This window comes from Primulina huaijiensis, chromosome 2 (genome assembly GCF_012295235.1).
Source record: "Primulina huaijiensis isolate GDHJ02 chromosome 2, ASM1229523v2, whole genome shotgun sequence".
NCBI lineage: Eukaryota > Viridiplantae > Streptophyta > Magnoliopsida > Lamiales > Gesneriaceae > Primulina > Primulina huaijiensis.
In genome coordinates, this window is record NC_133307.1 from 29,077,180 (window position 1) to 29,089,327 (window position 12,148).

Below are 12,148 nucleotides of genomic sequence, written 5' to 3' on the forward strand. Positions count from 1 at the left end.
TATAATGGGTAAATATATATATCAGAAATAATGGGTAAAAATTTTCATGTTGGTGTCTGATGAGAGAATTTAGATAATATTTTATTTTGGTATGAATTCATATTTACATGTGTGTGAAAAATCTGTAGGATCAACATCCAATATTAGGGTTATGTATAAATAATAATGTAATGCTGATTGTGAAATAAGATGACGAGGATCAATTAAGTTTGAGTTATTAAAGCTAAGGAGACGAATCGAGTCACGTCGATTGTCAGGAAAACTTATAGGAGCTAGAAGTGGATCTTGATTTGAACATAAAAAAATTTATATTATCGGTCAAATTGGGTTTGAACTAGAGCTCGACTTCGATTCCGTGGTTTAAAAATTTAATCATAATAGCAAGTTATTCAATAATTATTGCTCGAAAATAAAGACGATCAAAATGTTCAAAATACAAACTATCGGACATTAGAAAAAGATTCTAATGTACGTGACGTTTGAGTTAGGTTCGAAACCGATAATTCCTTATAATATAAAATATGAACCTTTAATGTGTGAAGAAGTATAAAATAAAATGGGTATAGCAAAACCTTAAAGGAACAAGGTCCGACCGTTAACCCCTATAGCTTTACGTTTTTAACCACTACCCGTGCATGTGGTTGAGTGGGTGTGGTAGGGTATTGAATTGGCCTTATTAAATACACTTATTCTTTATGGTTCCTGGTCATCTTTGTATAAATAACCCCTTTTCATTTTTCAACACTGAACCAACCAAACAACCAACTTTCTCCCATAGCTAACTCCTCTCCGAACAAAAGACAAATTAAACAAGCAAAAATGGTGGAAGTAGAAAAAACCCCGAAAGAGATAGGCAAGAAATATTGGAACATGCTGAAAATAATGCTCTACATGATGAGAGAAGCCGTGTGCAGGAAAAGCAAGGTAATGCTAGACTTCCACATGCTCCTGAGCCAAGGCAAACTAGCGAGCAAGGCCATCAACAAGCTCATCCTCCACAACCACCACAGCTACTTCGCCGCCCTCAGCTGCCGATCGGACGACTCCCGCATGTCGTTCATCTCGCCGCGGGAGTACGAGTTCAGCTGCAGCAACACCCCCGTCTACACTTCCTACATCTCCAAGCGCAAGAACCGTCAGAATGATCATCGCCACCACCAACCGCAGGAGGTTAAAGTCTTGCAGAAGGTGTTCGAGATCCTGAACGACTACGACGACTCCCCGGAGGCGTCTCCAGAGCCGGGAGCCATCCACGGAACCGTGGCGGCGGCGGACTCGCTGACTGCTCAGCTGAGAGATGCTGACAAAAACCACCAGGTGGACAAGGATGCGGAGGCGTTTATCAAGAAGTTCTACAAGGATTTGAAGAACCAGAAGAGAATAGCTGTGTTGGAATCTCCATCGCCATATCATAAATGGGCTCGATAGATCCATAGCTCAAATTGAAGAACTTGTAATTTAATTTGTTTCTTTCTCATTGTTCTTTCAACATTTGAATTCCTTCCAGGGTAATTGTGTTCCTGTAAGCCAACTTTTATTACTTTTTTTACCACGATTTTCATGGATCAAGATCCTCGGAAACCCACGGTAGAGGGTTATGTGTATCATATTTTAGTCCACGATACTATTAAAAAAAATTTTTTTTTTTTAAAAAATTGGTATTTTTATATTTTAATTTTTTCAAAATTAAAATTATATTTTTTATATTAAAATATATGATTAATAATCTAATCTAAAGTTACAATTTTATTTTTGGTTACAAATATATATTGTGGGGCAAAATGACGTCTCTCTTATTATTTTTTCTTTTATAATTTTTTCAACTCTTTTTATACAAAAATGTTAATAAAAATTTAATTTTTTTGTTATAAATATGTGATTCCGAAAGAACAAGAAAAAACGACGGTACATTCAATTTTTTTAATATTATAGTTCTTTTTAAAAAAACTATTTTCTCCTTTTTTTATCTTGTTAATTTTTTATTTAGAATTTAAAATTTTATTAATCACATATTTGTAACAAAAATAATAATCTTGTTGGCTTTTTTATATTCTAATTCTTTTGAAAAACTATTTTCTCCTTTTTTTGTACGTATTGTTAATTTTTCTCATTCTTTTGTAAAGTTTTAAATACAAAAAATATTTTTTCCTTTATTAGAGATTTAAGAAATAATCCAATTTTCAAAAAAAAAAATGTAAAAAAAATTAAAAAAAGACAAAGCGTTCGAACAAGAAAAAATTATACAAGATATTTTTTTTTTATATCGTGTCAATTTTTTGGTAGTTCAATCTTTTTTAATTTTTTGTACATTTTTTTAATTGGATTATTTCTTATATCCCTAATATATTTCTTGATTTTAGATGTTAATTTTATTTTTGTGTTACAAATATGTGATTAATAAAATTTTAACTTCTAAATTAAAAATTAACAAAATAAAAAATGGAGAAAATAGTTTTTTTTAAAAGAACTATAATATTAAAAAAAATTGAATGTACCGTTGTTTTTTCTTGTTCGTTCAGAATCACATATTTGTAACACAAAAATTAAATTTTTATTAACATTTTTATAAAAAAAAGAGTTGAAAAAATTATAAAAGAAAAAATAATAAGAAAGACGTAATTTTACCGTGGACTAATTAAATAAGATGCATAACATCCTCTACTGTGGGTTTCCCACAACAGAGGATCTTGATACGATTTTCATGCAAACGAGTTGGCTGGAAAACGTTGCTAAAAAAATATTTTGTTATTATAAATCAAAATTTAAGTAATTATTATTGATATAGTCAGCTTAAAACAAATGCATGAAACATTAGTAAGATTGAATTTATTTAATTCCACAAAAAGATCAAATTTAGATAAGTCATGTACAATATTGAATTGGGAAAGGAGTAGATAATTTAGGAATATATTTTATAAGATTTATTATATATATGATTTAATTAAGTAATTCAGTTATCACCATATATTTTTGTACAAAAATTTATATTTTAATTATATATATATATATAATATGTCTACTTTATATTAATATTTACTGTATAGGAGAAATTTATATAGTAAATATAAAATAAAAATATAATTTTATTGTATTCTTCATTTAATTTAATTTATGATTTTAATTAACTAGTTTCTGTTTGTTGGACAAAAATGGTAGCTATATTTTGAGTAGTAGTACTTATTAATATATTGACATCATCTATTATTTGACATTGAAGGCGATGGCTGGCTCAAAGAAAAGCTACCAATATTAATGACTTACAAATAAGGCCACTCGAACTCGTGACTCAACGTGTTCCAGTCCCCACAGTCGATGAGACGTCACATTTCATGCACGACATATGGAATTAAGGGTACATTTCGATGGGTCCGAACGATGTGTGTTAGAGTCGGATACGAGTGGATTTGGATAAATTAAAGATTTTCATATACGGAAGAATTTCGATCATTATTATGACCTATTTAAGCCATGTAATTTATCAAACTTTACATTTTTTGTTTATTTGTAGGTATTTATTAAAGCTTGAACTATTCATCAACATGTTTTATTATATATATATATATATACACACACACACACACATATATATTAGCATAGTATATTTATATTTGATAATGAGGAGGAATATTTTTATTTATTTATTTATTTAATAAAGATACCATTTAAAAGTTGAAAATATAAATATATAAATACAATTATCGTAAATAAGGCCTCTGACGAGTCAAAATTGTTGGATTAATCAGATAATTTTAATTAACTTATATCAATTAATTTCTTCAAGGTACGATGAAATTGCATTTCACATCACATCACGTCACGTCTGCACCCATGCGTATTGGATCATCTTGAAATATGTTTTATATACAACGATATTTAACTTATTTTAACTATGACTTCACATTCCCTCTGTATATATGTATATCTATATGTATGTATGTATATATATGTATAAAGAATGCCGTAAATAGAGACAGAAGTTGGTTTCTTTGGTATGACCAATTGTTAATTTGTCATTTGGTCCCTATCAAATTATGCTAATTATCATATTGCTCTAACCAATTGTTAAATTATCAAATGACCCCTGTCCATTTTGATAGTTATCAGTGCTACTTTATAATATATAAATGGTAATACTATCGTATTCATCAACGTACAAATTACAAAAATATTCATATTTCACGAACTAATAATACAAAAGTTGAACACATTAAAAAAAAAAAAAACTATTACCACACGACATGAACATGTGCGTTGCTGCGCTAAGTATTATATCAAGTGTAAGCTCAATAGAGACACGAATTTGGTAGTTTCGGTACGACAAAGTACAAAAATGATTATGATATTATCTCTGTTTTAATATAAATCAAACTGATCACCAAAAAAAAAAAATCGATTAAGCTTCCATTTTTTTTTTAAAAAAAAACAAGTACGCAACTCGTGCACAAAAAATTAACCCTTGTATAACATAAAGAAAGTGCTTTGATTGGCATCCCATACTGCGCACAGATATCTCCAAGACAGAACAGCTACAGCATAGAAACATACCACTAACTAACTAGAACGCCTAATAAATACTAGGTCGAATAGTTTGTGGCCATAATTTCCCATTATTGAATAAAAGTCTCTCTCGCATTTAAAAATGGGTGTTGAATTTTTCTTTATTGTTTTTCTTGCACCCTTCATTCTTTCTTCGATGGGTTCTTTTCATTGTGAAATCATTCTTATCCAGCCATGCATCATCATTTTTCAGTGGTGCCCAAAAAGATTCTTAGATTCGAATTTGGTGATGTAATTGGCTAGAAGTTGTTAATAGGTAAATTCCATACAACCCAAGTACTTCGATGCAGCCAAAGCCACATTAAGTGCAAATACCGATTCATAACTTGGAACTTGCAACCTTCGTATTTGGACACTACCCGATTCCGAATGATAAAACGTCCTGGACAATACTTGGAGAGATTGAACCACTTTTTTCAAATTTCACAAGCAGGGTTGGTTAATATGCGTCAAAGGGAGTGGATGGATCTAATTAAGGATGATGATTGTGAAATTTTAGGACTTCAAATTAAGCCAGGGGATGAGAGAACATGACGCCACACGAACTGAGCTGAAAAGTTACGATGACATTAACTAATATCATAAACAGCTTGATTATTGACTGTGCACCTCAAGATTCCATATTGAGGTCAAATAATTAACATGTCTGAATATCCACCGTACAGGTGGAGTCAGAACTCTACGAACGAATGCAGGACTTAAAAAGTTCAGTTTCCAAAATCCAGAGGGTGATACAGGGTTAAATGTACAAAATATGGCAAGGCAGTTAAGTCAAAGTAAGAGACTCCCAAAGCTAGATGCAAAATACTTCCAGTGACTATTAGGGTTCAATCAAAAGCAACGATGATTTATAGCACATCTCACTGGTCAGGTTCGTGATATTAGGAATCATATATAAGAAAAATGGCTAGCATTGTGGATGTGCTCACGTTGGAGGATTCTTCTCTGATTGGCATGTTGACAGGCATTCTACAATGCAATCGTGATTTGGTTCAACAAAGTAAGCTATCTGTAGAAGAAGGACGTTAATCAAGATTGATTGCCATCCTGTTTTATTGTACCAAATAAACAAGCAATAGTGTACATGCAGAACAAACACAGACAATACCCAGCCAATCCATTGTGAAATATCACCAGAACTTGGAATTGACCTCACAAATTTGGGCACTTCGAAATAGCCACTTTCTTCCATTACAAAAGAATATACCTCACTTTATTTACACTCAATGTGGTATCTAACGACGGCAGATAAGATCAACCAAAAACTTGTGAACATTCTCATGAACTCTTAATTTAAAGGGTTTGTGTTTCAATTCCAAATTGAATAGTTGTAAATCCCCTTCAACTCATGACCGACTCCCACAAGATCAGATCAACGGGTCGTTAATGGCTAGAATTGGTACAATACTTTTTGCCTAATGCAGACCACAAGTTCTGTGATATAACCTGGTGTAGCCAAGAAAAATCCATTGCAGCAAGATCTCACCCGTTGCTGGAGTAGGTACATGAATTTTCTTCACCTTTGCTGAATTGCATGGATGGTCAGTGACGAACCAAACAAAAATAAGAAACAATCATGCTCAAATTAAACATAAGAGATATTGCATGACAAAGAGGAATTCCCAAGTGAGAGTACAGGAAGAGAAATTTCAGAAACTTTGGAAAGCCTTATAGAATTTCTTTCTTGACCATACACACTACCCGGTGTAAGGTAGACCTGCGCAGAGAAATAAAAGCAAACACTTTTATAACCTAGCAATTTCATATGCAAAGTATCAATACATTTCCGCAAATAGGTAAGTACTCGATGGAGATTCTATGGAGAAAAGTTTACAAACTTAGACCTGCAATGCATTCAAATTTCAGTCATATGAATTGTGAAATACAATATCTAATTTCTACTCGCATAATGCCTTAACATCGCGTGGTGTATATATGGTTGCTAGATAAGCATATCGAGGCCAAAAGTCAGAGCAGTTGATTGGATTACGAAATAGGGCAGACAGGTGTTCATTGCTGCTCCAAATGAAAGAATAAAATCAAGTAATTACATCATGATTGCAGGCATTTCTATAACTTATATTGCTACATTACAAAACATGCCCAGGATTTTGCGATCAAGTCGACAAGGGGATGACACTTTAAGAGAATGTCAGCTCCAAATCAGGGGAAAAAGAACAGAAAATACTTCTACACACTTGCACACTACCTAAAAGTGCAGTTGCTCCAGCGTTCCAACATATCACCAAGATTTACAATAAATGCCCTGAAAATCAAGTACCAGCAATTAGATATTGAGAAAGCGTCATCGCTAAATTGATAAACATCTACATATGCATTTGAAGTTCAGACAGCCAATTTTTTTTCCCTATTTATCTACAGGTTGAACATACGTGCAAAACTTGTTCAATTCATAAGACTTGGCACATCACTAATCCTTTGCAATTGTCAATCCAATGTCAGCAATAACATTTTGGTACTGCTCCAATCGCTCCAGAATTGTGAACAGTGAAATATATGATTTCTTGGTATCCTATTTCAAAAATGAATATCACAGAATGTTTTCATGCAAAATATCACTGGTTACACTGAAATATATGATTTCTTGGTATCGTATTTCAAACATGAATATCACATAATATTTTCATGCAAAAACGTCTGACACAAATAGGGCACAACCTTTGTTACACATTAGTAAAATGGTTCACTTTCTCTTGAACAATACACTGGATTTGAGTTTAAATTTGCATCCATCATATATCCGAGCGTACATGATTTTGGGTTAATATGAGCCGATGTGCCTCAAGGGGAAAATAACAACCAGCAAAACGAATCAGATTAAAGTACAATTTGAATAGACTACTAAATACCTACAATTCCAAGCGGCATATGGTCAATCTTGCAAATGAAAAATTATTATTTTGCACTAGCAACAAAAAGTAGTGGTATAAAAAAATATTTCCCTGTAAATAAATGATTAAAAAAATTCATCCTGAAATACTAATTTACATCAAACAATGGGCAGTCCCTACCCTAGAACTTGACCCTCGATTGCGGTCTTCGGCATGCATCTAGTTTTTGACAGGAGAATTAAATACATGTCGAGTAATTAATAAATCATAAATCGCCAAATAACATTAATGCGTAATCAATGAGGGTTGGGAAATAAATTCATTTACGTGTATAATGGAATATCCATCTATTTTTCTATATTTACTAACTATTATATATTATAACGTCCCATGGAATTATATAGCTTTGTTTCATTTTTCACACAAATTATTGATTTATTGAAAATATCGATTATACAAACATATTTTTCATTGTACATTTATTTAATGAGTGCTTATATAAATGATTTTTTTTTATCTTTTCAATATTTGGCTAATTACAAAACCCCAAATTATATAGGGGTATAATACTATATTAGTGAAAGAAGAGAAAAAAAATATGACTACATTTCATAGAGTTCTATATATAATATAATTGAGACACAAAAAAATGAAAGGCGGTCTATATAATTGGGACGAAGAGAGTATTATCTATGTCATATATTAATATTTAATCTCAATTAATAACTAACTTTGGTATGACAGTGAAACTTTTTTATAATTCTCAAAATACTCTGTAACCATCCAATTATATATATTAAATTTTTCTTTATATTTTATTTTCTCCCCTACCACTTCAATTTCAAAAATTAGTAAATTTTATTTTAAAATTTTAAAAATAAATAGGTCATTATCCAATTTTCTTACATAAAGTATATATCATTAAGGCTGAAGGGCCAAAATAATAAGCTTTGTTGTTATTATATACTTTTTAAAATATAAAAAAAGTAACCCTCTCAAATTACAAAATAATCCATTTTTATTTAACAAAAAATGTCATGAACACATATTTGATAAATCTATCACTCACTGCAGTTACCATGTCTCATCAATTTTCCAAAAATTTTAAAACAATTTCTTTGTCTTTTATTTATAGTTTTAATATTTCATAAATAATCATATCACTCTTGTATTTTTGTTATCATTATTATTATTATTATTATTATACGAAGAGACTGCTATGTGTTATATTTCACCAATTATAACATTTGTTCATGACTTATGCGGAGAGTGGAACATGACGAGCCATGTGTTTTCTACTTAATTTTGTTTTTTTTACGGTAATGATATTACATTTTTACTAAAATTTTGATCCCAAAAAGTGAAGATGAAAATATAAAACAATAATTAATAACCAAAAACGTCATTAAACCTATAATTAAGTTTACGAGGAAGTTTCTGTGGATCTTCACATATCAGGAGAAAAAGAAGACAATATAACAGACGAATTACAACACAAAATCAGCCTCAGGACGACAGCCGGGTCCGGCACAAGGGGCAAGAGTTATTGACCGAAACCCACTGCAAGATGCAATTTACATGGAAAACATGGCCACAGGAGACCTGCGTACCCCCTGTTTTGAACCCTTCCATGCAGACAGAGCAGCGACCTCCGCCGTTCACCACCGTCGGCATTTCGACCAACAGGATTTCAGTGGCCGATCTGGGTCTTGCTCCGGCTTCATGCTGTTCGTTTAACTCCGTGGCCGAGTCTTCCGGCATGGTCAAGGCTTCATCAAGGTCAAAAACCTGATCTACCTCGAACAGCGGCAACATGATTCGGCACTTGATAGAATTAGAATGAAAGAAATGTGATTCAAGAAACGATCGATGTGAATCATGGGTTATGGGAACATCTGAATTTATAGATGTTTTAAAAGGGCGAAGTGTCCACGCAACTTGATAGGCGTTATTGCATTATTATCAAAAGTCGAAAGTCAAAAGGAAAACACAATTAAAATATTGAACACCACCATTGGCAACTTGCAAGATGTGAAAGGGACAAGCGGCTATCCGCCATGGAAGCTGGTTATAAAGGTGAAACTTTTTAGTTTTAATATGTAAGTAGATTTATGCGAGAGCCTGTTTCGTTTTTGTTCGAATCGAAGTTTTTAATTTATTCACGTGTTTGTGAGTTAATATGAGTTAGTATGCCTCGAGTTACCTGGAATCATTCTCTTCATATTTTCATATAAATGGATAGATCACGCAAGTCTCTTATATTTCAGCGAAAACTGATATCATCATACGTAAATTATCCAGAAGCTCAAATTTTCACCAAATTGAGGAAAAAATTACATTCAAAACTCAGCATAAAAAATGTGTGCCTCGAAGAAAAATGTGTCTCTAGATCGGCTGGTGCGAATTAAATTATTTGATTGAACGAGTAAATGTTCGATGCCGACAGGCCAGGACAACATATTAGATTCAATTATTTATTTTTTTAAAAATTTTTACGACAATAATTATTTATTTAATATTAACGAGCTTTCCTAATTTAACGCGTACGTGCTTTTCCATCAATCGCCAAAGTTCAACACAATATGAATTTAATAAAATAAATAAATTTGTCCCTTTTATTTGTCATATTATAATTAAGTTAAATAATTTGAGAAAATTTTGTCTTAGTTTAATAAATTCGTGAGTTTTATTTTATAATTTTAGGTTTATACTTGGAAAGTTAATATCATATATATCAGTAATATCTGACGTCGTGTATGCATTCCAGCGAGAAGAAAGGTTGTTTTTTTAAAAAAATAAAAATAAAAATTTGTCTACATATTTATTTAAAAAGATGGAACTTGGAAGATAACAATATTACAAGGTTCTTGTTTGACTAAGCTTTGAGTGAGGAAAAATATGGCAACTACTTGGATGAGGACCACCACCATTTTCTCATTAATGTTTCTAGGATTGTCAAAATATTATGTCATTTGATCACACACGAAAGAGGCTGCCCAACGAATTCATAATCAAGCTCAATATTTTCCTATGAGTAAATCCCCCAATTTTCAACTCCTTGAGTGAAATTTTTTTAAATGTATGTTCGCACGAGCTTGAGTTATAATTCGTCCCTAGCTAGATTAATGGTTATGCTTGGACGGGTGGATATGAGATGATTGATTTCAAATTATTTGTCTTATTCGAATGATCAAAATTCAATATTTCATTTGAATTGATTAATTTAAAGTTAATGATTTCAAATCCATAATAACAAATGGTTTGTTTGAGAAAATTCATTTAACAATTATTTCAAATCCAAAATACTTATTTTTTGAGTTATTGTGGGAAATGGAGTCATTCCAAATCATCTCCTAAAATCAAGATCATTCAATCCAAACATAATCGAATGAAATCCATTTATTTCGATTATAGTTTTATTGTTAACAATGAAATAATAAATCAAATCTTAAATACATAACTTTTTTGTTTACATAAAGTAAACTGAATTTCAAATGATACCATAATTTGGTGAATTTGAAATCTATTATAATTAATATAAAACGCTATATAAACATGCGATGGTGAATTTGAAGTTCGTGATATTGCCTATATAAATAAATAAAAATATATNATCAATTTAAAATATTAAAAGATTTTAGAATTTAAAATTTTAGTCCGAGTAGAGTCGTATTCTTTGTTTCAACACTCTGTGTGTGTATATATATATGTATGTCATTTTCCATAAGAATAAATCCATCAATCAAATTCTTAAATTTGAGTCAAAGGATATTGTTCTCAGATTTAAAACCAATTATTTTGTATTCACATGTCTGCTGAGGAAATTGAGCTAGCGCTTACANTCAATTTAAAATATTAAAAGATTTTAGAATTTAAAATTTTAGTTCGAGTAGAGTCGTATTCTTTGTTCCAACACTCTGTGTGTGTGTATATATATATATATATGTCATTTTCCATAAGAATAAATCCATCAATCAAATTCTTAAATTTGAGTAAAAGGATATTACATGTCTGCTGAGGAAATTGAGCTAACGCTTACATTATAAAAAATTAAACAAGCGTGCCAACTTGGCCCTCTATTGCAGTCTTTGGTCAGCGTCTACTTTTTACGGACGGCATAATAAGCCGCCAAATAAATTAATTAGTTTGTGATTAATCAATATTGAAGGTTAATGGGAAAAAGTTCGTCCATTGAATTTCCCACGATTCAGCCAAGCCCACTTACATTTATTTTTCTATCACAAGGCATGCACTTAATTAGAGCTGAACCAATAGATCAAGTACTTTTCAATAAATATTGGGAATATAATGTTGCAAGTTTCGTAATATGTTGGCATTCTTTTTGTGATTTTGATAATAAATACATCCTGCAAAATTGATTACAAGAAATGAAGCTATCATTGGAGATTAATCCTATTGGAGGAGTCCACAAGCTGATATTTTAGAGAAAACCTTACCAAAACACTCGACCGTCATGAAGTAAAGGCTACATGGTGACCTCTGTCATTTAGGATCTTAATCCAATGAGGTAATCTGTTTTGTTGTTTTTTTTTAAAAGGTCACACTGATGGATGCCACTGCCCACTGGTGAACTTAACAAATTCTTAGTTAGAGTGTTCCCTATTAGAGCAGAATCAAATTTCTTACTAGCTAATTATTATCAGCATATTTCACAGCATATAATAATCAATTAACATACATCTGAACAAACAATATAGGCACATTTCTTCATGTGTGAA

At 31.4% G+C, this 12,148-nt stretch overlaps 1 protein-coding gene across 1 annotated transcript; it reads left to right on the forward strand.

Moving 5' to 3' along the window:
• Positions 1–724: 724 nt before the first annotated feature.
• Positions 725–1,557, forward strand: LOC140961299 (uncharacterized). The gene has a single exon (XM_073419739.1). The coding sequence runs from the start codon at positions 820–822 to the stop codon at positions 1,426–1,428; it is 609 nt and encodes a 202-aa protein (XP_073275840.1). The 5' UTR covers positions 725–819; the 3' UTR covers positions 1,429–1,557.
• Positions 1,558–12,148: the final 10,591 nt, after the last annotated feature.